We start from the raw sequence: 25,663 nt of genomic DNA on the forward strand, positions 1-25,663 counted from the left end.
TGGCAAGAGGGCAGTGGAGAGCGGGCAGAGGGAGAAGATCTTAAGCAGACTCTGCACTGAGCATGGGCAGGAGCTCGACACCACGACCCTGAGATCATGACCTGAGCCAAAATCAAGAGCCGAGAGGCTTAATGGACTGAGCCACCCAGGTGCCCTAAAGGGATCAGGTTTTAAACCATCAGAGTCATTTGTCAACTTATATCCTGTGAACTAAAATATCCAAGCAACTTTACAAAAACCCAAACAAAAATATGTGAATAATCTAACCCATAAATAGACCTAAGTGTGCTGGTTATCTCCCATTTACCGAACCCCCAAGCTGTCCTCCATTTTGCCCCGCCCCACTCAGGGCCTCAGGAGTCCAATGCTGCATACTGCATCACCAGGATCTCTTGCCACCGAACTCCCAGCTGCACTAAGTCCTGCAAGGGCCTGGGGGCTGTCTTCCCTCCCCCTTCCCAGCATGCACCCTAACTCGGGTCACAGCTCTGTCCGTCCAGATTACAGCTCTCACAGGGTGGCTCCTCCTGCCTGGTTCCCCTGGGCTCGTATATTCCTACTTCCTCCCCTTTCTCCTTCAGGTTAGAGAGGGGGTAATAGCGGAGATAACACACGCAGATATTGTGTAATGCCTGAAGCTCCAAAGAAAACCAGGGAAGGATAGAGAAGAGTGAAGACAGCTGCTAAAGCTTCTGAAAGCCTTGGAAGATATGGACCTCAAAGGAGAGCACAAAGCTGCATGTTAGAAAGAACAAATTCGTAGCAACGTAAGGTACAGTTTCTAATGAGAAAAGGGAGGTTATAACGTTAAGGTAGAAACATTTGTCAAAGAGTTTGGTTTCCCATAAAAGTGCAAAGAGCCTAAAATGCTATTCTGAACGCCTCTGTCTTGGTATTAATTTGAAGCCATGGAGCTTTGCACATAATTCTTTAGTAGAAAGGGCATCAAATTGTCTTCAAATTGGAGTTCTGCCAAAGCACAACAATAAGAAACTGCTCCGAAAATTCCATAGATCTCTTTGGCACACAACTGTAAGGAATCTGTGCTAAACTGCCAACCACTTAAAGAGGATTTTATATATAAACCCTTCTGAAATGGCTGGCAGAACAGTTCATCTTTTTAATTAAAATGACTTCTCAAACTAAACATCAAAGATGCCAAGCCACATTTTTATGGAGAAGGATGGCAAAGTAGGCCCGGTGAGAGGGCAGGGCAGGCTAAAACACCACCATCCCACCAGGTCCAAGGTCAGGAGAACCTCGGGACAGTCTGAAGGAGACTCAGGCAGGGCAACGTAATGCCAAGAGAAGACACGGTATGTGAATGTGTCTCAGGGACACGGCAGCAGAGTATGTAAGTGGCAGCAGTGATGCTGGGAAGCCCGAGTTAGCCGTGGTCTTTGTAGAGTTAGTGTCCCCAGTAAGAAGGGAATCCATAGAGGAAATATGAACCACAGACAAGTGTAGAGAAAAAGACATTTCCGTACACATGTCAACTCAGCTGAGATTGTTCCTAAAGAAACCACTTAAGACGTTTCCTTTTAAAATTCTACATGGTGTTAAGACCTAGACACAGATTCTTTCATAGGTTTTATTTACTTATCATTTCTATTCTTGTCTATTTCAAAAGAAGATTTAGGTGGACTCCTTAAAGACCCATATAAATTACAGCCTATCACCACACAAATCCTCCTTGACAGATTCCCAAAGAGGGTTCCCAGGGAGAGCCTCAGACACCCACTGGGGATCTCTCAAGCCAAGTCATTAGAGGATAGATACAAAGGTCCCCTTTCATGATATGGGTTGCACCATTAACCACTACAGCATGAAGCAAAAAATTGTCATCAGTCTACTGAACTTTATATCCTTGGGATCCTTTTCCTTTGCAAATGTGAACTAGAGGAGTCAAGTGATAATTAAGGCAGAACAGAGACAAAAGTACCTGAACTGGGGAGTGATCCCAGATAAGACAGAGGCATAACTTGAACTTCCTAAATGGAAAGGAGTAACTACATGATGACTATTATTCCTTAGTGTACTAAAATCTCATGAAAACAGACAACAAAGTGAACACAAACTTGGTTAAGCGGAATTTGAATCTGCTCACAGGCCTCCCGGGGGGCAGGGTGGGGGGAAACAAACAAAAAATCCCCAAACAAATAAAACAATCCAGCTAAGAATGGTCTATAACATATGTAAACCAATCATTCAGAAGACAGTAAAGAGAAGTAAAACACAATCACACCATCGCAGTTAGGCAGAGAAAACATAGGATAAATGGTTATTGTCAATTTATGGATATGCTCACGTATCTTGAAAAAGTACTGGATCTCGGGTTTTCAAAATTCCAATAGATTAATAACAATTATGTTATGTGGGGAGAAAATTGCAGTGAAAGGAGAAAAAGTTTATATTCAGAAAACTTCACATTAAGAATGACCATTTTCTATTTATCTTTTAAGAGCAGATGAACGAAACAATTTACTAATCCCAGAGGCTGAGCAATACCAGATGACAAGACCAGCTTCTTGGAAGAGAAGGGAAGACAGCCCCCCACCCCAGAAGTAGAGGGTTTTTTTTTTTAAGATTATGCTAAAAATTTTTATTTTAAGAAATACCAATTTTAATCACCATCTACCAAAGTGACTTTACTATTTCCATATTGTTATTCTTAGGAAAAACTAACTTCTCAACTCAATGATTAAAAAAACAAAAACATACGAGCTTTCTAATAGAGCCAAACCTACTTGGTTCAGTTGCAAAGACTGTCCTAGGTGGCCTCCTCCCCACTTGTGTTCAGCATCCTCTTTTCCCTCCAGAGATTCTCTTGCCCTCACCCACCCTTTTGCCTCCAAGAACCATGCCTTGGCCCCAGCCCCATTTACGCAGGACCTTCTCATTCACGAGGCTAGAAACCCCCTTAGTTGCTAACCTATGCTACCTTTCCCAGGAAATGCATAGGCTTCCATAATATATTATTAAAGATAAGAAAGTCTTTAAGACCCACACAACTCTTTAATTATGGTTCTGAATCATGTAATAAGCATAAGGAAGATATTTTTGAATAAAGAGGGCTTTCCTTCTTTTCTTTAATTGCATCATTTAAGCAGCCACCTCCTCCACCTACTTGTAAGACCAACACTGCATCTGTATTTCCTTAAAAGGGAATATTTACCTATTAGACAAAGTGCTGCTTTCCACGTGGTAAGGTTTTCTTTTTGCTGACCTTGAAGGGGAGCGATCCAAAAGTCTCTGGGTTTGAAATGTAGGGTGATTCAAACATTGTTCTGTCAAGTATCTGTCAGCTGGGTCCAACTTCAGTAAATTCTTAGGAAACAAAGTTAGGATCGGAAAGAACATTACAAAGTCAAATTTAAATTGTAATAAAAACCTTATTTCTTTTCCTTATAAAGGAAATGCATGGTCATTGCAAACTATCTAGCGAACGCAGTTTAGTCCAAAAACACTTTTTAAAGAGGGTTATTTAAATTACCACATTATTGGGATGCCTGGGTGACTTGGTTAAAATGTCTAAATTTGTCTTAGGTCTTAGGGTCCTCGGATGGAGCCCTGTGTCAGGGTCCATGATCAGCGGGAGGTCTGCTTCTCTTTCTTCCTCTGCCCCTTCCCCACTTGTGCTCGCTCACTTATTCTCTTTCTCTCAAATAGATAAAATCTTTTAAAAAAAATTTTTTTTAATAAAAAAATAAATTATCACATTATCTTACTGCTGTTGCCCTCTGGGGATAAGCTCTCCCAGCCCTTTTCTGAATATCGTAATTACATATTTTGTTTTATAAAACCTGACTTTATGTTATATGTGGAAGTAGTGGATCCTGCATTTTTCACATACTAGTCAAAAACATTTTTTACAACATAACAGACATTTGAAATGTTATCTTGGAAGAAGTATATATTCACATGAAACAATATACACTCATCGTTCTCCTGCCCCCTCTTGGGAGGCAGCCCATATTCTTGCACATCCTTCCATAGATATTCTGTACCTATTTCTCTCTGTTGCTTTTATTTTATTTTATTTTATTTTTTAATTTTTATTTATTTTTATTTTTAAATTTTTTTTTATTTTTAAAGATTTTTATTTATTTGACAGAGAAAGATCACAAGTAGGCAGAGAGGCAGGCAGAGAGAGAGAGAGACAGAGAAGCAGGCTCCCTGCCGAGCAGAGAGCCCAATGTGGGACTCGATCCCAGGACCCCAAGATCATGACCTGAGCTGAAAGCAGCAGCTTAACCCACTGAGCCGCCCAGGAGCCCCTGTTGCTTTTATTTTACCCAAATAGTAGCAGACACGCTATGGTCTGCACTTATCTTTCTTTCTTTCCAATGGACATTAGATCTTAAGAGATCATTGCATATCGGTAAAGAGCTTTTACTCTATGGATATGACTTAGGTTGTTTTTAGCAATTCTCTAATGACAAACATTTTGGTTGTTTCCTTTATGTTATTATTATGAAAATGATGCAACAAATAAATTCACAACATGTTCTTAAATGACCTAGGAAGTGTGTGGGATGGATATACCATAATTTATTCAACTGGTCTACTGTTAGACATTTAGATGGCTGCTACTTTTTACTATTATAATTAATGCTATGATAAATATCAGAAATCCTTCCATGCATACATGATTCCTTTCAGGGGTGCCTGGGTGGCCCAGTGGGTTGAGCCTCTGCCTTCGGCTTGGGTCATGATCTCAGGGTCCTGGGATCAAGTCCTGCATCGGGCTCTCTGCTCAGCAGGGAGCCTGCTTCCTCCTCTCTCTCTCTCTCTCTGCCTGCCTCTCTGCCTACTTGTGATCCCTCTCTGTCAAATAAATAAATAAAATCTTAAAAAAAAAAAAAAAAGATTCTGGTAACCCAAGCCACTGTTTATATGCAAGTGGATTTACATTCATGTTGACTCAGATACAATTCTAAACTTATTGTAGTTCTTGCCTCCTCCTCTTTAGAAAATAAAAAACTGTGGAAGTATATAAAAATTATTTTGGTCTCAGTGGCCAAATAGTTAACATCAAAATGGTTTCAAATGTATGATACTAGTTAAAAACAGCAAAGCTGGCTCCTGAGTAGGATTTTAAATTAGAAATACATATGACTTTTTACAAGCCAAATATCTACTAGCATCGAAGTGCTATTTTAAGATTATCAACTGTAGAAATTACTGCATATACACACAAAGAACTATTTTTATATCCATAAATATAGCTGTTAATTTTCAAATTACTTAAAAGGAGGAGGTCATTATGAGGAAAGTATAAAACTCACCAAGTAAACAGCTTCAAAATTCAGCATTTCAGGGGAAAAAAAACATTTTTTAAAAAATAAAATAGAGTCCACATAAATTACCGTGGGTTGGATCAATTCTGGTAACCTGCATCCCCTCTAAAATGGCTAATATGTATAAACAGATGCAGGATGAGATGGCTATTTTAAGTACTTATATATGGACAAAATTAACAAATCTGCTTTAGGGAATGGCATAGAGAATATATTTCTTCATGAAAGGATAAATAATGTTCTTTACTTTTCAAATTCATTTTGAAAATGGCTAAAAGACAAAAGGAATAATTCTATTTATGTAACATTCAATAACAAGGCAATATTAATCTTTGGTGATAGAACTCAGAATTATGGTTTCCAGGAGTGGGGAGGCATATGGGGTAGAGAGCCAGGGAGGGGCTCTTGAAGAGGCTTCTTGGGTGTTAATAATTTTCTCTATCTCAGTCTTGATGTGGTTACATTGATATGTTTACATTCTAAAAACTAACTGAAATGTATAAATAATTTGCATATCTTATGAATATACATTTCAATAAAAATGTTTACTTACTGTTAAAGAAGTTTGAAGTTAAATATTCTAAATAGGGATTGGTTTAATTTCCAAATTGGTATCAATACAGAAAGATTCTCATTATCTTTGTACCTTTATCTGTTCTGGATTTTACCAGGTACAACACTGACCCTTGGTAATTAGAACTGGTAATGATTTAACTAAAAAAAGTTCAGTTATTTTTTTAAAAAGACAAAAGGCAAAAACCATGAAATTGTATTTAATTCAGTTCTTTTATCACTTTATTTATATTTTTAAATTACCAAATCATTAAGCTGTGATAAATATTGATTGTGTGACAGAACATATTGACAGAATCCAACTGAATCAAGAGATAATTTATGCCTAATTAATATGAAAAACCCTTGAGGGTTATCTTTTTAATAGCATCTCTCAATCTGTGTTCAGAACACCAGTACTGGGCACCTGGGTGGCTCAGTGGGTTAAACCGCTGCCTTCAGCTCAGGTCATGATCTCAGGGTCCTGGGATCGAGTCCCACATCGGGCTCTCTGCTCAGCAGGGAGCCTGCTTCCCTTCCTCTCTCTCTGTCTGCTTCTCTGCCTACTTGTGATCTCTGTCTGTCAAATAAATAAATAAAATCTTTAAAAAAAAAAAAAAGAACACCAGTACTGTAGTTATTTTTTAAAATTTTATTTTAATTTTTCAGTGTTCCAAGATTCCTTGTTTATGCACCACACCCAGTGCTCCATGCTATACGTGCCCTCCTTAGTACCCACCACCTAACGCCCTACCCCACTCCCTTCCAAAACCCTCTGTTTCTCAGAGTCCATAGACTTTTTTTAAATAGTATTCAGTATTTAATTAAATTTGGGAAATGCTGAACAAGACATAAATGCTTCTTTACCTGGGATTTCTGAAAGCCTTCCTAAATTAATGAATATTGTAATTCTCTACAAAAGGTTATGTGGTATGTGGCCTTTCTAAAAGCCATGCCCAATCCCTCACCATTGCCCCGACACCAATTTGCACAGTGTTCCTCTGGACACAGAGGAACATAGTTTAAAGCACAACAAAGTTCTGAAAGTGCTCTCGGCAATTTCCAACTGTGCTAAGTGTACCTTTAAGACTGTGTGTATAATGTAACAACCCCTGATTTTGAACAATAAACTAAATGGACATACAATAAAACTGATCCATTAACAAGTGTTTTTTTGAAGGTCTACTATCAAACAACCAGCACCAGCTTATGCACTGGCTGGCTGCAATGAAAGCCAGAGAAAACAGGAAAAACTGGTTCTTGCTTAAGCAGCTGTCCATCTAATGGGAAGGAAGAGCTTGAATAAAAAACTGTGAGAATGTTTCTGGTAGTGCAGAGCAGGAGAACTTTCTGGATAGGGACAGGCGCATGAGGAGGCATGCTCAGGTGTGGTAGAAGCAGTGAATCTGCTGTGGCAAAAAAAAAGAGAAAGACCCAGAAAAAGCCCCACCCTTAGGGAGAGAAGAGGCCAAATTAGAAAAAGGGCAGAACTAGGTTCACTTACAAAATAATCTTAAGAGAGGCCTTAACAGTCACGTTAAAAAAAAAGTTAGAACATTTCTTCTTTCAACATTCATTTTAATATTTGTTTTGAAACTTTATACCTAAGCAGCTCTTTAACGCTGAATTTTTAAGTTATTTATTACTTATATTTAAATCATTATTATTCTATCCACTTTAGGAACATAACTGAGGTATCTCATGGTCCAGTCTACATGGAATGTTACAAAACTAGGTACTGTTGCTATTTTGATTAAACCGCATGCTTTTAACATAACCTAGTCCCCAATTATTCACTATAACACATCTATTAACGAAATACAAATCAGGCTTTGGTCACATGTAAACAGAAAAAAATCCACAAACCAAAAGACATTTTATATAGACAACATCAACTTGTCCCACCTTCATTAAGTCAAGTAAGACGCTATTTAGAATTCCAAGGTATCTTCTCTCCAATGTCTGAGGGTGGTTAACAGCTGGAAACTGTAAGAACAGACAGGAGTGTTAGCACTCGGGGAAGGGGACACATGTGCATATGTGCTGTGAGTTCTGGAAAAGGTAGCAAAGGAACAGAAGTTACTGCCCTAGTGCCAGAGTCAAATTCATTTCATGTGTCCTTTAGTTTTATGTCTATGTATTTGAGGTACAAATTAATAGGACTAGGTATCAAATAACAGGAAAATGTATAGATAAGAGAGGATATTAAATCTAGCCAATGAAGCATGTAAAACAAACCTAACTGTAAAGATTTGAGACTATACAGTTTACAGGGTACTCTCTGTTTATATAGATACTTCAGTTATAATATAATTTATACAGAACTTGTCTCCTTACATAGACAATTCTTAAGGCTTTTCACAATATCATTTACTCTTGAAAATTAGAAAATGGAAAAAAAGAGAGAGAGAGAGAGAGAAGGGGCACCTGGGTGGCTCAGCTGGTTAAACAGCTGCCTTCAGCTCAGGTCATGATCCCAGGGTTCTGGGATCCAGCTCTGTGTCAGGCTCCCTGCTCCTTGGAGAGCCTGCATTTCCCTCTCCCTCTGCCCCGGCCACCACAGCTCCCCACCCCAGCACCCGGCTCATGTTCTCTCTTCTCTCTAGCTCAAATAAGTAAATAAAAATCTTAAAAAGACAGAGAGAGAGAGAGAGAGAGAGAGAGAGAGAGAGAGAGAGAGAGAGAGAAAGTGAAGGCAGAGAGGCCAGTTCTTGAAAGGCCACAGAAATAGCAATAATGAATTCAGACACATGTTTGAACATTGCTTTTAAAATACTTTTTTAATGACCTGTTTTCAATTCCTTCCTTTATATAAGCTGGAACAGAAGGCAAACAGTCTTCTAAATTAATAAATGCATTTTTAAATAAAATGAAGAGGTCAAACTTATTAAGGTGCTCTGTCCTCTCTGCCACCCCACATTTTGCAACATCCACGTGGATGAGAAAGTATTAGAGCCCAATGCCAGGCACTCCCTTGCAATGGGAAGTCTCCTTTGCCTTTAATACATATTTCCTTTATACCGACATAAGAGCACTTCAAAGTACCAGAATCCTTGAACGTGTTCAGTACATGGATGGGAGGACTAGTTATGGAGGGAAATTCAAACAAATCACTGAAGTTGTGATTATGACATTATCTGCACACTGAGCTAGGGACAGCAGGAATTACAGCATATGGGTCAGACCTAAACCATGCAATTAAGCAACCCACAGTCTGGCTGAGACAGCAATCAGCACTGAAGTGTGCAGCCAAAAATTCTACTTGAAGCTCGGAGGAAGGAGAGACCAAGGTGGAGAAAAAGAGACTTGCAGCTGGAGAAAAAGAGAATCCACAGATAATATTTGAACTAGGTATTGAAAGGTAAGAAAAATGTGAGGACAGAGAAAAGTCGGACAGCACCCAGACAGAGGAAGTAGAAGGAAAAACACGAACTTGACACAGACACACGGGCAATAATTTTAACTAATTAGAGAAGGAAGTGATGCTATACAAGGCATTTTAGCAATTCTTCTTATTTTAGAGATGAAGGTGATAATCAGAAAGTTCAAATAACTTATTCAAAGCAAGTTACATAATTAAAAAGCAGAACTAATATTTGCATCCAGGTCTATAATCCAAACGCACACTCTTTCTGAACCTAGGCACCGCTCTCAACGGAAGTTCTTTTGGATGTTGTTGGAGTATTAAATACCAGCCCAAAGAGAGACACCTGTCATGCTGTGATAAACAACTCTGTCTGCTACATTTTAATTAATATTTTGCTCATGAAGTCTATCTTATGTTACCAGATGTCCCTTTCTTTCTTCAGAAGTAACATTTCATTGATAAGAAAATTAATGCGGAGACTGAAAAAGTATTAAAAAAATTATGATAAAAAATGACCAAACTAAGTTAAAAAAAATTAATTTATATGCTTTTAAATGAAATCTACCATTCTCATGTGATAATTCAGCATATAACCAAAACTCAAACATAGAAGTTTAAATTATATCCCAACAAGTAGTTCTTCTTTCTTAATCACTTGAACAATACAATACAACGAGAGTATGTCTTTAGCAAGCTCTTACTATGTGTCAGGCACTGGTCTGGGCATATTACAGAGAACAATTAACCTTCACAACATTTTCATAGCATTTTCTACACGAAGAAACCAAGGCACAAGAAACTTGCCAAAGTCATTATGTAAGAAATAATGGAGCCAGGCTAAGAACCCCAGCAGTCTAACTCCAGAGTCTATACCCTAGACTATGGGACAACAATTGTTAACTTTTTCAAAATAAAGCATAACAAAAGAGCAACATCTTGTTGACTTTCCAATCTCTACACAACTGAATCAAAATGCCAGGAACACTGGACTAATCACCGGTGAGTCTGTAACTCACGGAAGTTCCAGTTCCCACACTCTACATGCTTAGCTATCTTTCGCAGATATTCTCCAACAAAATGATAAAGACATTCCCCTCAAATGATGTTAAACCTCCAAAAAGATTAATCTAGTTAAGTTAAAAGACCACAAACACGTTCAGACTAAATTGTAAAAATATTAAAGTTTATAAAAATCAAAGTAACACGGAAGCAGCAATTTCTCTGAGGTTATTTATAAGCGGTGCTGTCATGTGCTACCCAGTGTTTTACAGATACTACTACTTAGTGAGGAGCTCTGTGAACAAAATGGACCATACACAAATGAGGGAAAGAGATTCTTCGTTTGGCCTATCTAACCCAAAGCTACTCATTCTTCATATCCACGACAAATTTCAAATCTTCTATAAATCTTCCTCTAATGAGTCCAGTCAACTATGATTTCTAACTTTCCAGAATATTTAACACTCTCATGGTCTCAGCCATACTAAGATGTGTGTTAGAAAACAGTGCAACACGGTAAAGAATGAGGCGTTTTATAATAAGTCATATTGCTTTCCGATTATTTCATGCACAAACGTCTTAATTCTTCGGCTAGTTTGTAAGTTATTAAGGTCAGGTACCATAACACATCTGTTTACACTCTCTTCAGGCATGGAGTCTCTTTAACCAGGCAAAGAACAGGCAGCCAGCAGACCAAGCCTGATGTTCCAGAAGTTACTGTTAAAATCCTGAGGTCAAATATTCAATCATTCAGGGGCGCCTGGGTGGCTCAGTGGGTTAAGCCTCTGCCTTCGGTTCAGGTCATGATCTCAGGGTCCTGGGATCAAGCCCCACCTTGGGCTCTCTGCTCAGCAAGGAGTCTGCTTCCCCCCCTCCCTCTCTGCCTGCCTCTCTGCCTACTTGGGATCTCTGTCTGTCAAATAAATAAATAAAATCTTTAAAAAAAAATTTCAATCACTCATTATTATTCAACCTGCTAGGCACCACTCTAGATGTGCTATGAATCTACTGGTGGACATGGTAGTTCATTTCCTCAAGGAATTCATCAGTTCAGTGAGATACGTATTTTTTTGAACACAGCTATTTAAAAGAGATGGCAATGACCACTACTGGAACACGGAAGGGGGAGTCACCCACTCCCTGGAGGAGTCCAGAAAGGCTTCCTGGAGGGAAAACACTTGACCTCAGTCTGGGAGAAAAGAGGAGGAAGAGCTTTCCACGAAGTAGACCAAGTACTAGGAGCACCACAGAAATGAAAACACAGCACTGTAGGAGCAATATGTCAAGGAAATGGTGAGAAGTTCAGTGTGTTGACAAGTAGGGGGCAATGGTGGGAATGAGTGGCAGATAAAGTTGGAGGGCTAAGAGCAGGGGTTCTTAATATTATCTATCACCTAAGGAGTTTAAATGTAAGCAATCCCATAGAGGTTTCCAAACACAAAGGAGATACAACTGAATGTGCAATCTGAAGGACAATTATTGCAAAGGCAATGTGAAAACACTAAAGTGAAGACAGAAAGTTTGGAGAGATGCGTTCAGGAGTGATCGTCAATAGTTCAGGTAAAACGATGCTAAGGGTGAAGGAAGCATTAGAGAGAGAGAGAGAAGGGAGGTGCAGTTGAGCTTGAGTGCTGATGATATAAATTGGCTCAATCCATCATTCAAGTACTCACTGTGTCCCTAGCTAGATGTGCTGGACTCTGTTACAGATGCTAGAAATAACAGTAGAAAAACAAGATTTCTGCCATCGGGGAGTTTATACTCTAGTAGTTGAGAACTCAACCATTAATAATTGACAAGTAAACAAATAAACAACACGACTACATACCAGGGGAAGTGCTGGATGGAAAAAAGGGGGGAAGGGTTATGGGAGACACTAGGAGGAGGGTGGGGGCAGTATGTTGGTGGCATCAGAGAAGGGGACATTCTTGGAGCTGAGATTTACAAAGTGAGAAGGGACCACACAACAGAAGCACCTCCCTGGGAGAAGGAACCACAAATCCCAAATCCATGAAGCTGGAAAAGTCCTAAAATGTTTTTAGAAGTCAAAGAAAAGCAAAGGCAAGTGTGGTGGGAGTTTGGAGAGAGAGGAGTGGGCACCATGTCGGGTGCTCATGTGTGAGGAGGAGATGGGCCTCAAAGTGGAATGAACGGAGGTCCAGAAAGTCAAAAGAAAAAATGAAGTGCTCAGCAAAACTCAAGAAAACATGGTTTGAGAATCATGCATTTAAGAGAAAGAAAGAAAATGGCAGTGAGCATATTTTAGTGTTCTCATAATGGTCACCAATTGGCATGTTAGCCCAGAGTAGTTGAAAACTAAAAAAGTAGCTTTGGGGGTAGATGGAAGAGAGAAGCAGCCTTTGTCTGCCTACTGTAATAGTTGCTTATCTCTCATCTGGGGAAAGTTTCTACCTTAAGACCCTCTTTAAGCATATTCTCTGAAAACAAGTTTTGTACAAAGTTAGCAAGCCTAGAAAAGGCTGCCCAAGACAATATACTAGTTTGAAAAGAAGATCTGATGTTTCACTGTCAACAGATAAGAAATACATGCTAGAACACAACCTTTAAATCTATAGAATGCAAGGATTCATATTCTCCCTCAATCATTACAAATGTTTGTTCAAATAAGCAAGTCATTTATACATTTTCATAGCTTTTAGGGATGCTTAATATTTTAGACAAAGAAACATTCTGAGAGAACCAAAGTGTAGACTGTAATAATGCATATGCTAAAACAGGGTTTGCAAAATTGGAACTTATCAATTAGGAAAAACATTACCAGCTTAGACTTTCAAATTCAGAATATTTCTTAAAATTCACAAATTCTATATAAGATTCAAAAATAAAATACTATAATGGGGATTATAAGCATCGTATTGGGAAAGGGAAGAGTATTCAATGGACAGCTTAGCATTCCATTGTGCAATGAACAATGATTTAAATACTGCTGTATTGATTCCATTTGGAGTTTTAGTAAAGCTTCTTACCCGGAGCCCATGGAATCGAGGATTACTGTAGAAGAGCTTCATCTGTTCGGATGGAAGTGGTCCTAGCACCTTCTGAATAGTAAAAAGTTGGTCAATTTCGCTTTCTCCAGGAAATAAAGGTTGTCCATCGCTAAGCTCCCCAAGAATACAGCCCACTGACCACATATCGACAGACTTTCCATAAGGAGCTCTGAAAGGCAAAGGGAGAAATTGTCTTGGCAAATGAAGAAATACATTTTAATAATTTCCAAATTATTTTGAACAGATTCATAATTTAAAGCAATTCATATATTTAAAAGGAACTAAAAATGAGGCTGAAAAAAAGGAATTATGGATATCCAGGAAAAAATTCAGAGCACAAGTAAATAAAACTATGCTAACAAAACCAACAGTTTAATAATAATTTAGTAGGTATAAACTAAGTTGGAATCTACTCATATCTGGGCATATCTTGAACATGAATGGCTTAATAAACCCTAATACAGTACACATGTCTGATGAGTTAACACTTCACCTGGAAAATAAAATGCTCCCAAGAAATGCATTTTCTAGGTAATTATCCTTTAGCTCTTAAAATGTCAAAAAGTTATACCTCATCCATTTTTTGAGAGCAGTCTATTAAAATGGACTACTGACTCAACGTGTCTTCTTAAACAATAAACACTGAGTGCTATTTAACTTCTGATTGCCCAGAATCACAATTTCTAATAACTAAGAGTGGGCTAAGCTTTATAGTATTATTTACCTAAAACTATTTGTACCCTGTGTATATGGAGCTTTATGATAACTATTTGCCTCAAAGCATCTTTTTTCCATTTCCTTAGGGGTTTATAGTTCTCCTCTAGGATCTAAGTTTAGCAGAGGGCTCTGTTATTAATAAATGGAGGCTATATGTGAAAACCCAAGTACTCCAAAAAAGCTTTATATCTATGCCCCAATATCTATACTCTTAAATCAAATTATATGTGGCAGACAAAGAAACCATATTTTATTTCGTTTCAAACACAAATAATCCAAATTTTAAGAAGGGAAAGCCATGAGTGCCTGGGTGGCTCAGTCGGTTGGGTATCTGACTCTTGCTTTTGGCTCAGGTTATGATCTCGAGGTTGTGGAATCCAGCCCAACATCAGGCTCCATATAACGGCATGGAGCCTGTTTACTCCCTCCCTGTGCCCCTTCCCCGGCTCATGCTGTCTTTCTTTCTCTAAAGAAATTTAAGGGCGCCTGGGTGGCTCAGTGGGTTAAGCCGCTGCCTTCGGCTCAGGTCATGATCTCAGGGTCCTGGGATGGAGTCCCACATCGGGCTCTCTGCTCAGCAGGGAGCCTGCTTCCTTCTCTCACTCTCTATCTGCCTGCCTCTCTGCCTACTTGTGATCTCTGTCAAATAAATAAAATCTTTAAAAAAAAAATCTAAAAAAAAAAAAAGAAATTAAAAAAAAAGTTAAAAGAAGGGTAAAACAAAATAAAGTATTTGAAAAAAACACAGGATGAAATTCTAGAATGTCATAATGATACATCAGTAATACAAAACTTTTAACAGATACTCTAAAGCACTGTTAACACTATACAGAAATGTTTCTAGGACAATAAGTCATTACAAATGAAAGTCAGTATTTTCTTTATCTCATTTCATTCCCACAAAAACCTAAAGGACCATCGTAGGAAACTTCATGTACATTTTCTTTCTGTAGCTTGTTGGGGAGGGAAGGATACTGATCTTTCTTTAATACATGTATAAAAGAAAAAACTTGTGCTAGATGGAGAAACTTACAAAAAATCTCTACATACGCAAATCACGCTATTTTTCTTCTGTCAACGGATATGAATAATTTATGCAGATGGAACTATTTTGAATGTCAAGGACAAAGTCTTAAGAATGTACAAAAACGTATAATCTTAATATTAACCAACTATCAACTGATTTCAATGGGATTTTTATACAAATAATATGGTTCTTCAACTAGTACTTGACAATCATTTAATTAGTAATATATAATTTGGCCCCAATTAATTGGAGTCCTATCTATTTTTGGTAGCTCCCACACATCTCTAAACATAACTGCAGTTTTCTGACAGGTATTATTAGGTAGCAAATACTCTGAAGGTCTATAATAAGGTTGTCCTCAGAATGAACTCATTGGGGCCATCATATAGACAAAATCATATCATAAAAAGTCCTCTACCATACATGACTCCTTGGATGGTGTTCTAAGAATGATCTACTTCATATTCATTTCTTCTTTGGCAAATCTGTCCAGTAAACTCAAATTCCAAATCCCTCCCCAAAGAAAATGGATTACGCATCTTATTAAGTCCAGACAGAGGTACACAGAAAAAGAAACAAAGACAAACACAAAAGAAAATCAATCAAAAAACCAAGTTTAAAAATTTGCACAGGGCGCCTGGGTGGCTCAGTGGATTAAAGCCTCTGCCTTCGGCTCAGGTCATGATCCCAGGGTCCTGGGATCGAGCCCCGCATCGGGCTCTCTGCTCAGCGGGGAGCCTGCTTCCTCCTTTCTCTGCCTGCCTCTCTGCCTTCTTGTGATCTCTGTCTGTCAAATAAATAAAAATACTTAAAAAAAAAATTTGCACAAAAATTCTAAAATCTATCCACACAAAGAGAAATAATAAAGTGACTAACCACCATTTGTTTCCCAAGATAAAGCAAGCTTTTGATTAAAAAAAAAAAAAAAATAGTAAAGCTTCTAGTAACTGGTATCAATAATTCTTATACACTCTATGTCAGCAATGAATCAAGAATTACAATCAGATGGTTAACAGACACTGGGAAATTGTGAATATCAAAATAAACCCTCAGTGAGTAACTTACACATACTGTCATCATGATCTTCAACAACAACAAAAAAACCACAGAGGGGCGCCTGGGTGGCTCAGTGGGTTAAGCCTCTGCCTTCAGCTCAGGTCATGATCTCAGGATCCTGGGATTGAGCCCCGCATTGTGCTCTCTGCTCAGCAGGGAGCCTGCTTCCGCCTCTCTCTCTGCCTGCTTCTCTGCCTACTTCCAATCTCTCTCTCTCTCCCTCTTGTCAAATAAATAAAATCTTAAAAAAAGAAAAACACACAGAGAAATTTGTACTCCTACTATATAAGTAGTATCTTTTAAAAATTAAATTTCTCAGGGTGCCTGGGTAGCTCAGTAGGTTCAGTGTCTTGACTCCTGATTTCAGCTCAGGCCATGATCTCAGGGTCATGGGATCAAGACTTGCGTGAAGCTCCACACTCTGTGCAGAGTCTACTTGAGATTCTCTCCCTCTCTCTTCCTCTGCTCCCTGCCCCCACTTGAGCTCTCTTTCTAAGATAAACAAATAAATAAATAAAACCTTTAAAACTTAAATTTCTCATGACCCCTATATATATGTCTCGTACACTAAAGAGATGAAACCTATAATAAGAGTACCAGTCATCATCACTACCATATCTCATTTTATTTGCAGAGTTTGCCTTCTTTCTTCATTCTTCATTCTTGGATGGTTCCCAAGAAGGAAATACAATGTATGGAAAATAAGAAAGTACTACAACTAAGGTAATACAGGATTATTCATATAACTATGTAATAGAGTTCAGGAGGATAGGATCCTTCTTAGGTTCTCAAGTTTCTAAAAAGAAAAGAAAAATCTTTTCAGAAAACCCTTTTCTGGGGTTAACAGATGAGTGAAAGCACTGAAAGTGGAAGGGTGGGCACACAGTGGACGGATGTGATATTGCTGAGAAAATCAACAAATGCGGTGTGTTTGAGCAGCCATTTATCATCAAACGAGGTTTCTCTATTCAGAAGAAAATTGGCAACTGCTTCAGTATTTATACCATGTTTCTGGCAAAGTGATTAGATATAAGAGATACCTGATAACTGCTTGTTGAATGAATGAATGAATGAATGAACCAACAGATAGGCCAGTCCTCCCAGAAAGAGATGGAGTTTATTTCTTCATCCCTTGAATCAGGGCTTGGCCATGTAACAGGTTTTGGCTAATGAGGCAAAAACCAGGGTAACAGAGGCTTGAAAACAACCTTTGCATTGAGGCTTGCCCAATTGCTGCAGGGAATTTTTCGGCTATCACATGAAGCCACTTGGACTTGCCCACTGGAGGATGAGTCTCCATGGAACAGAGATGGTCTGTCCCAGCCAAGGCCTCATAAACCAACCATCCTCCAAATGATCTACTGAGTGACTACAGCTACCTGAGTGATTCTCATTGAGACCAAGAGAAGAACAATCCAGCTGAACTTTAATTACTGACTCCCCTATATCACTGGCATCCAGAATTGTGAGCAAATAAAATGGTGTTTGTTTTATACCATTAAGCTTTTGGGTGGCTTGTTATACTGCAAGAGGTTAACTGGTATTTAATTAACTAAAGTTCTTATCTTCCATAGATGATGCCAAACCTAATGACACATGATCAGCAGATATATAAATGTCATTTTATCTGGGGAAGGTAACTTACCCAAGTAAGAGTTCTGGGGACCGATACCACCTGGTGGCCACATATTCTGTATAATTAGCATTATTGCCTTCTGATAGGTTCCGAGCAAAACCTGAAAGACAGAAAACCCCAAAGGTATAACTGTGAAAAAGAAGCAACAATATCATGCTGGCAAGGTATTTCAGTGCTAGTAATATTTTAAAGGAATATCAAAAGAACACAATGACTGGTACTGAATGGGCTATTTATTAATGGTCCCTTCATTATTTTAAAAATGTTAGTCTATTCGTATATCAGTTAACATATAGTGTATTCACTAAAAAAACCCGTATCCTCCTATATTAAAGAAATAGTATTTTTGAAGTCATCACATACTTTTACAAGCATTCAGAGCATACTTTTAAGTCAGCTCTCTCGATAAATGCAAATCTTGGGAACAAAATGAAGTCCCTACAAGAGCCCAAGTCAAAGCTAAAATACCCTGTCACAGATGGCCATTATATTTTTTTTTCCCCCAAAAGGATTTTTATTTATTTACTTGAGAGAAGGGAGGGGGGAATTACGGAGAGGGAGAAGCAGACTCCCCATTGAGCAGGGAGCCCGACAGGGGACTCGATCCCAGAATGCCGGGATCATGATCTGAGCCAAAGGCAAACACTCTGAGCCAGTCATTATATTCTGATATGTGGGATTTAACATTAGTATTTGTAGATCTACTGTTGCTGATCAGCTCTAGCCATTATATAGACAACTAATAGTTGGCAATAATGGAAACTAAGCAGGCCAAAATTATTTTCATCTCCTAATGTGACAGAGAAGCATATTAGGGGTACCTTAATTACTTACTCTATCGATAATTATTTTCCCTCTAAACCCTTTCAAAATATTTTGGGGCCAAAAAGTAAGCCAGCAGGTAAGCTAATTAGCCACCTAACACACCAAAAGCATTATGGACAGTCAGAGAGAACCAGAACATTAAAATGAGGGGTAAAACATTAGAGTAAAAAATTGGAAGAAATATTCCTATTTTCAAATGGGATTCTTCAAGATAGACAAAGGAGCCCAGTGTTATAGAGGGAAAACAGTTGAGACATGATCACTGGGGACGCATAGGGTACAAAGAACCACATGCAGTGCAGCCATGTGAAATTTCCTTACCACTTCAAATTGTCTTTCCTTTAAAAAATGATGCTGGGGGTGCCTGGGTGGTTCAGTTGGTTAAGTTTCTGACTCTTGATTTTGGCTCAGGTCATGATCTCAGGGTCCTGGGGTCAAGCCCTGAGCCTGGCTCCGTGCCCAGAGGGAAGTCTGCCTGAGAATTCTCTTTCCCTCTCCCTTTGCCCACCCCTCCACTCTCTTTCTCTCCGCCCCCCCTCAAATAAATAAATAATTCTTTAAAAACTAAAACTAAAAATAGAAAAGAAAAGAAATGATGCCCCATCAGGAATACCTTCCCCTATTATTAACCATTCTATAGGCATCACATTTATATTTACAATTTGTTTACAAATTTCAGTAATTTGGGGGTTTAAGCAGATCATCAACCCATAGAATCATGGATACATAGTAAAGGAAGCATGAGGTGCACAGAATCTCAGTACTTGATGGTAGTCACAATTATGGATAGGAAGCAAGAAATAGACCCAGAAATATTCCTGAAAATCATAATACTAAGAAAGTGCTAAAAATGTCAAGGTCAAAATCTTTTAAACAGCTGTATTTCGATATTTCTTTCTTATTCTTCTAAGCACTTCATAAGATGTTTAAAATACAGCAGGACTTGCAAAGAAGACATCCAAATGGCCGACAGACACATGAAAAAGTGCTCAACATCACTCGGCATCAGGGAAATACAAATCAAAACCACAGTGAGATATCACCTCACACCAGGCAGAATCACTAAAATTAACCAGTCAGGAAACGAATGACAGGTGTTGGTGAGGATGCGGAAAAAGGGGACCCCTCCTACACTGCTGGTGGGAATGAAAGCTGGTGCAGCCACTCTGGAAAACAACATGGAGGTTCCTCAAAAAGTTGAAAATAGAGCTACCCTATGACCCAGCAATCACACTACTGGGTATTTACCCTAAAGATAAAAATGTAGAGATCTGGGGGCACCTGGGTGGCTCAGTGGGTTAAAGCCTCTGCCTTCGGCTCGTCCTGGGATCGAGCCCCACATCGGGCTCTCTGCTCAGTGGGGAGCCTGCTTAGCTCCTCTCTCTGCCTACTTGTGATTTCTGTCAAATAAATAAATAAATTCTTTAAAAAAAAAAAAAAGTAGTGATCTGAAAGGGCACGTGCAGCCCAATGTTTATAGCAGCAATATCCACAATAGCCGAACTATGGAAAGAACGTAGATGTCCATCAACAGATGAATGGATAAAGAAGATGTGGTCTATATATATATACAATGGAATAATATGCAACCATCCAAAAAACAAAAACAAAAAAACAACATCTTGCCATTTTGCAACAATGTGGATAGAACTACAGGGTATTATGCTGAGTGAAATAAGTCAATCAGAGAAAGACAATTATCATATGATCTCTCTGATATGAGGAATTTGAGAGACAGAGCAGGGGTTCGTGGGGGAAGGGAAGGAAAAATGAAACAAGATGGGACTGGGGAGGGAGACAAATGAAAAGAGACTCTTAATCTCAGGAAAGAAACTGAGGGTTGCTGGCGGGGAGGGCGGGTAGGAGGGATGAGATGCTGGGTGATGGACACTGGGGAAGGTGTGTGCTATGGTGAGTCCCGTGAATTGTGTAAGACTGATGATTCACAGACCTGTGAAACAATAATACATTATATGTTATAAATAAATAAAGAAAGAAAGAAAGAAAGAAAGAAAGCAGGACTCTTCTTTGCAATATTACCTATAAATAGTATAAAACAATTTAAGTCCTACAAGACGTTTTTTCTCAGGCAAGCAGGTTCATAATATTCAAATTCTTTGCAAACACTGAGTGAAAACAGTTACACTTGCTTCTAATAGCCACACTGGAGAAAAGTGGTCCTTCACACAGTACGTTCTTAGAAGGCTTCTATTTCTCATTTGTTCAATCCACCTCCGAGGTACTAATCTAACTCTTGCTTATGAAAGGAGATGAATTTTCACTTATATGTAGGAGTTTACATTATACTTACGATTATACTTGAATATATGAAAAATAACATTCCGTCAAGTTGTTATTTTTCAGCATACAGATTAGATAAAAGATTTAAGTGACTCAGAACTTAAGCACCCTAACCTATAGTTTTAAAACTTTCCTGAATTATTTCAACTTTAATTTTTAATAGCACTTAATACAGTTTTATATGTATGGAAATGAATGCACAATTTTCTACTAGGAGAGTACAATTCAAAAGCTTCCTTATAGGGGCACCTGAGTGGCTCAGTGGGTTAAAGCCTCTGCCTTCGGCTCAGGTCATGATCCTACCGCCTTAGGATCGACCCCAGCATCAGGCTCTCTGCTCAGCAGGGAGCCTGCATTTCCCCCCACCCATTTGCCTGCCTCTCTGCCTACTTGTGATCTCTGCCTGTCAAACAAATAAATAATCCTAAAAAAAAAAAAGGCTTCCTTATACACTCAACCAGGAGATGGAATATTAAACATTAATTACTAATCTCATTCATTGAACATTTAAAGGGAATAAATGGAACTGCTCTAAAAAGTCTTTGATGTTTATAGGTATGTAACCATTGCACATGCATGACACATATGTATTTACCTATGCATATTGTTAGTTAATGATCATACCTAAAATAATTTCTATCAATGTTTAAAATACCTCAAAAATATTCTTTTATCGTACCCAAAACAGAAGGCATAGTAGTGTTTCATAGAAAACTGGTTTTTTGGAATCATTAAGTACTGGGTTTATGAATATATACACATGCATCTATTTGCTTTGCATTCTCATTAAACAAATACTGCATTATGAATTTTTAAAAAGAGTAGACAATACTATGCAAAGAGTGTACAGTAGTCACCTAACCATCCATTTTCAACACATGACCCAACAGAATATTCCTCTGCTAACTGAAGTCAAAACATAAAAAAAAAAAAAAAAAAAACAAGAAAAAAACCCCAAACCTTTTAATAAGCCTTTAAAAGCTACCTATGTGTTATATTAAATTAATTCTACTTACAGGACTCAATTTCTTTTTAACTTACCAAAATCACACAGTTTCAAAACATCATTGTGGCTGATTAAGAGATTTTCTGGCTTTATATCTGAAGTATAAAGATGAAAAATCAATTATTAAAAAATGTTCCATGGACTGCTGATTGACACTATTGGATCACTATAACAGCATCTAGTTAGAAATATCCAGAGTAGGGGCGCCTGGGTTGCTCAGTGGGTTAAGCCTCCGTCTTCAGCTCAGGTCATGATCTCAGGGTCCTGGGATTGAGCCCTGCGTTGGGCTCTCTGCTCAGTAGGGAGCCTGCTCCCCCCCCCCCCCCGCCTGCCTCTCTGCCTACCTGTGATCTCTCCTGTGCATTAAATAAATAAATAAAATCTTAAAAAAAGAAAGAAAGAAATATCCAGAGTAATATGAATAGAAACCTATGACAGGGAAAAGCAGGGTAACACATTTTTTGCTGATTCATGAAAGTTTCAACTAATTTTTTTTGAGAAACACGAAGACCCACAATGTAAAAAATATTTTTCCCTTTAAATTGTAAAGGTATTAATGTGATCTCGGAAAGGAATTTAAGAATCACTGAATCTAGGTCACCACATTTCAAGGAACTATTCTACTTTATAAAGTACTAGTAACATAAGTTGGAGATAGAATATAAAATTTTCAGAGATAGAATATTTAAAAAATGTTCACACCTACAAGATACCTTAAAAACATATATAAGTACCTAGTATTATATTTACTAGAGGAAAAACTACATAAAAATTAGAATTTGTTGTGATTTTCTATATAATGCCTATATTTACACATCTCTAGCTTTTCTGTGTGGTTCATAATTATAAATGTGTAATGCCAAAGTTATACTGGATGAGTCAAGACAAGATTTTTCATTTTTTCCATGGATCTTCAGAAGATGTAGTGGGAGCTGAGTAGAAATATACAGAAAATGCTATTTAATTCCTGCTTTGGGAGGCATCTCACAATCCTATTTTTAGAGTACCTATCATCTGTATCAGATGGCAGAGGTAAAAATGGAAAAAGGGAAGACAGGAGGAAAATCTGAAGATTTCAGAATCATGGTTTCTACTGCTAATTCATAATCATTGATTTATTACCATATACTTAACCAAATCACAGCAACACTATAGAAATGCAGCTAAATCAGTTCTGTATTAATAGCTTCATATTGTGGTACAGACTGTTATTAATATCATTACTCTAGACACTAGCCATCTAGTTGACTTGGAGATCTCTCTATACCACCAACAACCTGGATAAGGTAAGTGATACGAAAGTCAAATCCAAAAAATATATAAAATGTCTTTTTCTAGATATACTAGGAGCTGGCATTTTTCACATGACCTTTAAGCTATTCTTAAAGTGAGACTATTTTTAAAGTGATATGTTTGAGTGTCTGTATAGGTAAATTAAAATGAGGTATTCATTTATCTGGTAATTCAAACACAAGAAGTAGATACTGTAACATTTTCTGATAAACATCTTCTGGCTCCATTATTTTATCAGTATGTATCCCATTACTGAAACTCTGGGATTCAAGAGAGCTTATCAGGAGAAGATAAATAGTGTAGAAGCAAAAACCATGCTGAGAAAGTAATTTCCCCTTTAGTACTATAAACCACCCACCACACAGCAATAAAGGACAAAATATTAACGGTTTATGGAAGCACACGCATGACATTTATGCAAGGTTGATCATGCCTACAACTTGCAATGGGCTCTTCTCACTAATGTGTAGGGAAATTCAGGAACTTAATTCAGGAACTGGTTGGTTTAAGAGGGAATGGGAGGTGACTGTCAATGGGGGTCAGTGACCACCTTTAAAGCTTTATTCTAGGTGGTTTCACATTTTCTGGTCTACCAGCAGGACCAAAAGGCAACAGAGAACATCCCTTTGCTCTTTTTACCCAAGGTAAGCTTCAAAGTTCCTATTTGCTGAGTTCTTTATATCCCTAGGCATTTCTAAAGTTGGGAATAGACCTGGTTATACAAACAGAGATATCACCATAATATCCAAATAAACTTGCAATCCATCCTTTTGGTGATACAAAAGGAGACTCAGAAGGTGAACAATGTCTCATATCCTGTACTTTCAAAATGTATTTAATTTAAGTGGAATGTCAGTGCTCATAGAAGTACTCTTAAAACAGTAATATGTAAAATATTTCAATGTTAACTCTGAGGTTTTCTTAATATTTTTCATTCCAAAAATTGCATACTTACCTCTATGGACAATATCATTCTTATGGCACCAGTGAATAGCTTTGATTAACTGATAGATATAACTTTTAACTTTTTCAGGTGGAACTCCATTTGGCATTTCTTCCAGCAATTCAAGCATATTCTAAAAATTAAGTAGGGAATCATTAATCTCTACAAATTAGGTAGACCCATAAATCATGTATTAACAATTTTAAAAAGCATCTTAGGGGCGCCTGGGTGGCTCAGTCGGTTAGGCATCTGCCTTCGGCTCAGGTCATGATCCGGGGTCCTGGTGGAGCCCCACCCACATCGGGCTCCTGGCTCGGTGGGAAGCCTGCTTCTCCCTCTCCCACTCCACCTGCTTATGCACCCTTGCTCGCTTGTTCTCTCTCTCTCTCTCTCATGAATGAATAGAATCTTAGCTAGATAGACAGACGGACAGATAAGCAAGCATCTTGGATGAAAATTCACCCAATACATGCAAGCATTTTCAACAACTGTTTTGCTTTCCACCTACTATCTTTTTCATGCAGAAGCAGAATACTGTATTAAATCAAAGTTCTCTTTTAAGAGAAATTCCATTTTTACTACACCCCAGTGCTTCCCCAAATAATAACCCTGGCACTTTCCACTCTCCGTAAAACCTTTCAGGCATCACTTTAGAATAACTTCAAGGGAAAAGCAGTACAAAGTAGAGATAAGATGCTGTAATGTAAAATGGAGGGGGGAAACAGTCATTTAAACACAGCCTCCTATGTACGTTTACTAGGACCCTGCAATAAAAATCAGGCCTTGAAAATATTTCTGGAATACCTGGAAAATATTCTTAAAAGAAAATGCTCCCTAAGATTAGGAGAGATCCATGCAATCAGTACAAAAATTAAGACAGGCCAGAAAATCTTGCTGAAATAAATATTGACAGACTCCCAACAAACCAAGTTCTGAAACTCTTAGTCTGGAGTCTAAAATTCATGTAAAATTTTTTTATTAAGCAGAAAATCCACTTAACCAGTCTCCACTGAATTTCCAGATTAGCCACACATTTCCCATTGCCTCTGTAAGGTCAATACTAAGGTCCACAGCATGATTAGAGTTCATTTTTTGTAGACGACAATCTAGGAAAGCAGGTACAAAGTATGATCTGTGGATCTCTTAGGGGTGGTTACCAGATCTTGCAGAAGGCCCATAAAGTCAAAACTATATTCATAGCAACACTCAGCTCGTTGGCTCTTTCACTGTGTTTGTATTTACACCGATGACTCAAAGCAAGGATGGGTGAACTGGGGGCACCTTAAATCAATGCTACACGCTCGCAGTTTAAAAAAAATAAAAAGACGAAACACCAGTTTTAGTTAAGGATGTCTTTTTTTGATGAAGCAGTAAAATTATTGCTTGTATTAAATTTCAACTTTTGAGCAGGTGTCTTTTTAGGAATCTACATGGTAAAATGAAGAATACACATGAAGCACTTCTGTTACATAACAAAGCAAGATGGTTGTCTTGAAGAAAATCACTTGCGTGATTGAGCTGCAAGCTCAACTAGCTGCTTTCTGGCAGAACACCGTTTCTTACTTGAAAGAATGACCCACAATCAAATTTATGTTAACAAGTAATGGGATTATTATTGTTATTCCTAAATGAA

The 25,663-nt window shown here is 38.1% G+C and overlaps 1 protein-coding gene across 6 annotated transcripts in view; it reads right to left on the bottom strand.

Moving 5' to 3' along the window:
* CDKL5 (cyclin dependent kinase like 5) overlaps positions 1-25,663 on the bottom strand; it is a 225,322-nt gene that overhangs the window by 47,069 nt on the left and 152,590 nt on the right. For all 6 annotated transcript variants that reach the window (XM_082718370.1, XM_082718372.1, XM_082718369.1 and 3 more), the window contains 6 exons: positions 24,043-24,163; positions 21,830-21,889; positions 17,672-17,762; positions 13,206-13,395; positions 7,758-7,838; positions 3,176-3,327 (listed from right to left, as the gene is read on the bottom strand). In XM_082718370.1, coding sequence (XP_082574496.1) covers positions 3,176-3,327; positions 7,758-7,838; positions 13,206-13,395; positions 17,672-17,762; positions 21,830-21,889; positions 24,043-24,163 — 695 coding nt within the window. The remainder of the gene's footprint in view (positions 1-3,175; positions 3,328-7,757; positions 7,839-13,205; positions 13,396-17,671; positions 17,763-21,829; positions 21,890-24,042; positions 24,164-25,663) is intronic.

The sequence above is a fragment of the Mustela nivalis genome (assembly GCF_964662115.1).
Source record: "Mustela nivalis genome assembly, chromosome: X".
Classification (NCBI taxonomy): Eukaryota; Metazoa; Chordata; class Mammalia; order Carnivora; family Mustelidae; genus Mustela; species Mustela nivalis.